The sequence below is a fragment of the Gekko japonicus genome, unplaced genomic scaffold, assembly GCF_001447785.1.
Source record: "Gekko japonicus isolate JY-2015 unplaced genomic scaffold, Gekko_japonicus_V1.1 scaffold3847, whole genome shotgun sequence".
Taxonomy (NCBI): Eukaryota; Metazoa; Chordata; class Lepidosauria; order Squamata; family Gekkonidae; genus Gekko; species Gekko japonicus.
The window spans coordinates 24585-30503 of NW_015160341.1; the positions used below are offsets into that span (position 1 = coordinate 24585).

General features: G+C 52.7%; 1 protein-coding gene across 1 annotated transcript in view; it reads left to right on the forward strand.

Moving 5' to 3' along the window:
- Positions 1 to 2788: 2788 nt before the first annotated feature.
- Positions 2789 to 5919, forward strand: part of LOC107115600 — a 29081-nt gene continuing 25950 nt past the window's right edge. Inside the window, exon 1 of the mRNA XM_015417342.1 lies at positions 2789 to 2829. Coding sequence (XP_015272828.1) covers positions 2789 to 2829 — 41 coding nt within the window. The remainder of the gene's footprint in view (positions 2830 to 5919) is intronic.

Sequence of the window (5919 nt, forward strand, 5' to 3'; positions counted from 1 at the left end):
GGTCTGCAGCTGAGCCGGCCCCTGTCTGAAAACCCACAAGGCTACTTTAGCAGCACAGCGGCCTTTTTAGACAATATTTATTTTTCGCCCCTTTCACCAGCATTAAGGCAACCCAAGCCAGGACTGGTGGCATGGTTTGGGCCCCTCCCGGCCTCTGCTTCCGGGGGAAAGGCACCGGTCTGTGCCAGGATCTTTTGAACTGACGGGCCTGTGTTGGGAGCCTTAGCTGAAAGCAAAGCTCTCAGTGGTCCTTAAAGGAGAACTGGTGTGATCCCGTGGTTTGGGTCTCCTGTGAGGCCTGTGAAGACCTGCGTTCAAGTCCCCGTTCCTGGATGATCGAAGTCTCAGTCGCTCTCCGTCTATCCTCTCCACAGGGTGGTTATTAAAATCAAGCTTCATCCCCCTCCCCGACGTTCTCGCATACAGGCCAGGATTAAAAAGTGATGGATTGAGACCAGTGTTCCCTTCTAAGCTGAGTTAATGTGAGCCAGCTCAGTTTTTTAGCCTCCAGCTCACACATTTTTGTCTTAGCTCAGGAAGGAGGGCTCCAGAAGAGCAAACTAATTGATGCAGGAGCCGAATTGCTCACTCACAACTTGAATGCCAGGAGCTCACAAAGTGGAATTTTTGCTCACAGGACACAGCTTAGTGGGAGCGTTGATTGAGACCAGTATCTTGCAAACGCAAGCGTCCCATCTCTGGGCTTCTCCTTCTGGAATGTCACGTGGTGGGATCCTGCCAGCATGCCTTGGTCTTGAGATGCCAAAGTGATCCCCATACCGAGAGTGAAATTCCAAAAGCAGAGGGGCACGTAGGGTCATAGGCAGTGCCTCCCTCTAAGCCGTGGAGTCTTGTGAGCAAAAATTCCGCTTTGTGAGATGCCAGCATTAAAGTTGTGAGTGAGCCATTTGGCTGCTGCAGAAATTAGTTTCCTCTGGAGCCCTCCTCCTTCCTGAGCGAAGACAACAAATGTGTGAGCTGGAGGCTAAGGAACTGTGAGCTGGCTCACACTAACTGAGCTGAGAGGGAGCACTGGTCAGAGGCCCACAAGCAATGACTGGTTCTAAGTTGTGCCCCTGTGAAAGCAGTGTGTGGGTGTGGGCGGAGTTTGTTGCAGACTCAGACCTGGGATTAGGAAAGGCATGAGAATGAGGCAAGCATCATGCAGGGATTGAGGGGGTCAGATGGGGGTCTCTGCACACTCCGTGGGCCCCAGAAAAGTCTTACTCCCGACCAAGGCTGTGGAGTCCGGTGAGCACAAATTCTACTTTGTGAGTTACTGGCATTAAAGTTGCGCGTGAGCGATTTGGCTCCTGCATCAGTCAGTTTGCTCTGGGGCCCCATCCTTCCCGAGCTGAGACAGAAGTGTGTGAGCCGGAGGCTGAAAAACTGTGAGCTGGCTCACACTCACTCAGCTTAGAGGGAGCACTGCTCCCGACGGTCTTGTTGCCCTGGTTAAATGAGGTGACAGCTAGATTCCAGTAAGCCCCTTAGAGACCCGTGAGATTTCCAGGGTGTGGCTTTTCAAGAGTCAGGGCTCCCTTTGACATCTGTCTGAGCACTGATTCTCGGATGCTTCTGCCCCGAAAACCTCGCCGGTCTCCCAGGCGCTCCTGGACTCAGGTCCGGCTGTTCTGCTGTCAGACCGACCCGGCTGCGCCCTCTGGAACCAAATGAGGTAAGAACCGTCAAACACTTGCGCATGGAATGTGCCGCAGAAATGATTAAGAATTTGTGTGTGTGTGGGGGGATATTATTGAGACTTGGAAGCCAGACCACACAGGGCCGCAAGGACGTAGACACGACCGAGTAGGGCCACAAGGATGCATGTCGACGGGAAGCCAGAGCACAGGAAAGGCAGAGGGGCGCCTGAAATTGCGCAGGTGGCACAAGCCGGGCAAAGAAACAGAAGCGCGGGCCTCTTCGAACGGAGCGCTACCCGTGGGCTGCCCTGCACTTAGTATGCAGCACCAGGATCGGCCCTCGGCCACGGCTTCCCCAGGACCAGGGCAGGACTGCAGTGAGAGGCTGAGCACCCTCTCCCTCTTATTCCTGCCGTGCTCCAAAGTTTCCCTGGAGCTGGCTTTTCTCCTGGGACGTCGGCGTGGCAAGGCCTTCCCTCTTGCTACTTAGTTAGGGGCTTCCCCACAACTCCCGAGAGTACACCGCAGCAGCGTACCGGTCCTCCCTCTTTCAGTCTCTGCTTGTTAACCTGGCCGCATAGCATACGCTTTCTGGGTTTCATTTCCCCTTTGAGCACGTGTACCCTCTATAGGTGGGTGAGAGTCTGTCTCTGGCTGTGCGCATTTTACTCTGAAGAGGCATCTGCCAGTCCTTCCAGCTTGGGGGTGCTTGTAAGAAAGGACGGCGCTTGGGGGAAGACTAGCAAAAGAACAAAGGAACCAAAGACAGACAGGAAGCTGCTCGTGTCAGAGGAGAAGAGGAAGGCAGGAAGGGGCAAGGGGCGGAAGAGTATTTGAGGGCCCCCCCCCCAGCCCGCCCTTGGCACAGTCTGCCCTCTGTCAAGAAAGCACACCTTGGTTGGGAAAGGAGGACACCGCAGCAGGCCGCTATGATACCTTCGTGCTTTTTTAAAAGGAAAAAAAAAATACGGGATGGGGGTGGATTAATAAAGGTTTTGTACCATTCCTTTGGATAAGTGGTACCCTTCTCGTGTGTTTGTTCTCAAGAAGCGGTATCACCTTTGGAGTCCTCGTTAAAACACAGAGGTTTGTCAGAGCCCCCCACGAAGGGAGGGCGAAGAGAAAGGGAGGAGGAGGGCTGGGACATGGTACCGAGGCACGACAGAAGGTGCCGAGGGACGCTCGGGTGAGGCAAGGAGGGATTTGGTTTCCCAGACAGTGAGTGAGATACTCCTGTGGTGTCTGTGGGCACAGAACTGGCCGGAGCATGTGTTCAACAGGACTTTCAGAAGGGAAGAAGAGAGCTGGTTTGGTGTCGTGGTTAAGTGCGCGGACTCTAATCTGGGAGAACCGGGTTTGATTCCCCACGCCTCCACTTGCAGCTGCTGGATGACCTTGGGCAAGCCAGAGTTTTGCCAAAGCTGTTCTCTCAAGGACAGTTCTGGAAAGAGCTCTCTGAGCCCCGCCTACCTCCCAGGAGGTCTGCTGTGGGGAGGGGAAGGGAAAGGAGTTTGTCAGCCACTCTGAGACTCCCGAGTGAAGGGCGGGGTATAAATCCACTCTCTTCTTCTTGACCCCAAAAGCACCCTCTTCCATCAAGGTGCCTTGAGTGTGTAGCTTAAGGCCCAGGGCAAGACTCAAGTGTCATTTTGTGGGCCCACTTGCTGGGTCCGAACCACAGCCCCCCACACGGCTGTTGACGGGGATCAGCTGGCTCTCTGGGGAGCATCGGCACCGCTGCTGTCAGTCACTGACGATGCACTGAAGTTTGTGGGCTTTGGCTGACCGTGGGGTTCTGTTGTTGCCTCCTCTGGGTCTGTCTTGGAGCAGGCTGCCCCTGGGTGCTCGGCTGGCTTGCCTGACCTGCTCCTTTACTTCTGTAATCCCAAAAAAATGCTTGTTGTAAATCCGCCAGGTGAAGGGTCAGAAGGGATTGGAACGACGGCTGAGGGGTGACATGATCGAGGTTTATAAGATTATGCGTGGGATAGAGTAGGTAGAGAAAGAAGGACTTTTCTCCCTTTCTCACAAGACAAGAACCCGTGGGCACTCCATGAAATTGCTGAGCGGTCGGGTTAGAACGAATAAAAGGAAGTCCTTCACCCAAAGAGTGAGTAACACGTGGAATTCACTGCCACAGGAACTGGTGGTGGCTACAAGCATGGACGGCTTCAAGAGGGAACTGGATAAAAATATGGATCAGAAGTCTGTCAGTGGCTCTTAGCCACAAGATATAGATAGGAACTCTCAGTCTGGGGCAAGGGATGCACAGTATTCTTGGTGCTTGGGGGGGGCAACAGTGGGAGGGCTTCTAGTCTCCTGGCGCCACTGCTAGATCTCCTGATGGTACCTGGAAGTTTTGGCCACTGTGTGACACAGAGGGACTGGAGGGGCCATTGGCCTGATCCAGCATTGGCTTCTCTTATGTTCTTATGGATAAACATCTGGAGCAGAGGTCCATCAGTGGCTCTTAGCCACAAGGTATAGAGAGGAACTCTCAGTCTGGGGCTAGGGATGCTCTCTGTATTCTTGGTGCTTGGGTGGGGGCAACAGTGGGAGGGCTTCTAGTGTCCTCCTGGCCCCACTGCTGGACCTCCTGATGGCACCTGGTAGTTTTGGCCACTGTGTGACAGAGTGTCGGACTGGAGGGGCCATTGGCCTGATCCAGCATTGCCTTCTCTTATGTTCTTATGGATAAGCATATGGAGCAGAGGTCCATCAGTGGCTCTTAGCCACAAGGTATAGAGAGCTCTCAGTCTGGGGCCAGTGATGCTCTGTATTCTTGGTGCTTGGGGAGGGGCAACAGTGGGAGGGCTTCTAGTGTCCTGGCCCCACTGCTAGATCTCCTGATGGCCCCTGGTATTTTTGGCCACTGTGTGACAGAGTGTCGGACTGGAGGGGCCATTGGCCTGATCCAGCATTGCCTTCTCTTATGTTCTTCTGGAACAAAGGCAGTTTTAACACAGCACTTGGCTGTATTAGGAAGCAAACCATGCGGCAGACCGAGACGCCAACTCTGTCCTTGTGTGCACTCAGACAATGTTACGGGACCTAACAATGTCAGCCGCACCATGCAGGGTTCATCCAATTGCACAAAAACTCATTTCATATGTACAGTAATGTGCCAGCAGTGCCCGGCTACTATCTGCACTGCACAAACAATGGTCTCTGCGTCAGGGAATAGATGAACCCAAATCAGACACAAGAAATCGTAACACTCAGAAACCACTGAGGGGACATTTCAGTCTTCCTGGACTTGCTATTACAGACTCAAAAGTCATGTTTATAAAAATGCAGCATGAAAATACTGAAGCAGAACTCATCCAAAATTAAACCACGTGCCAACCCAGGCTTTAGCAGAGACTTGGATTCTCTCTAAAAAGGATCCACTGTTTTACAAGTTTAATTGGCTGTTCTTAACGTGTTTGATCGGGCTGCAGCGATACCAGTTAATTTTCATTTACACAGTTTGCTGATCTGTTTGATCCTCTGGCCTTCCTCACCATCCAGGCTGTGTAAATGCCAATAATCTTGATTTATGAGTGGACTCATCCCACCCCTTTCTGCACCAACTCCTCCCTTTTCTTCTTCCACTGAAGTGGTGAAGAGGGTCGGACTAGGAGCTGGGAGACGCAGGTTCGAATTCCCACTCGTGCTGTGGAAGCTGGCTGGGTGGCCTTGGCCAGTCACGTACTCTCAGCCTGGCCCTCTTCACAGGGCTGTTGTGAGCGAGTGTTTTGGCTCCTGCATAACTTAGTTTGCTCTGGAGGCGTCATTCCTGAGCCAAGACAAAAATGTGTGAGCTGGAGGCTAAAGAACCTAGCTCACACTGACTCAGCTTAGAGGGAACACTGGCTGCAACACTCCCTCTAAGCTGTGGAGTCCTGTGAGCAAAAAATCTACATTGTGAGCTTACTGGCATTAAAGTTGTGAGTGAGCGATTTGGCCGCTGCATGAATCAGTTTGCTCTAGAGCCCTCCTTCCTGAGCTAAGACAAAAATGTGTGAGCCGGAGGCTAAAAAACTGGGAGCTAGCTCACACTCACTCAGCTTGGAGGGAACACTGGTTGTAAGCAAAAATTGTACTCTGTGAGCTGCTGGCATTCAAGTTGTGACTGAGAGATTTGGCCACTGCATAGATCAGTTGGCTTTGGAGCCCTCCTTCCTGAGCTAAGACAAAAAAATGTGTGAGCCGGAGGCTAAAAGACTGGGAGCCGGCACTCACACACAAGGCTTAGAGGGTACCCTGGCTGTATGAACTCCAGAGGCTCCTGCTG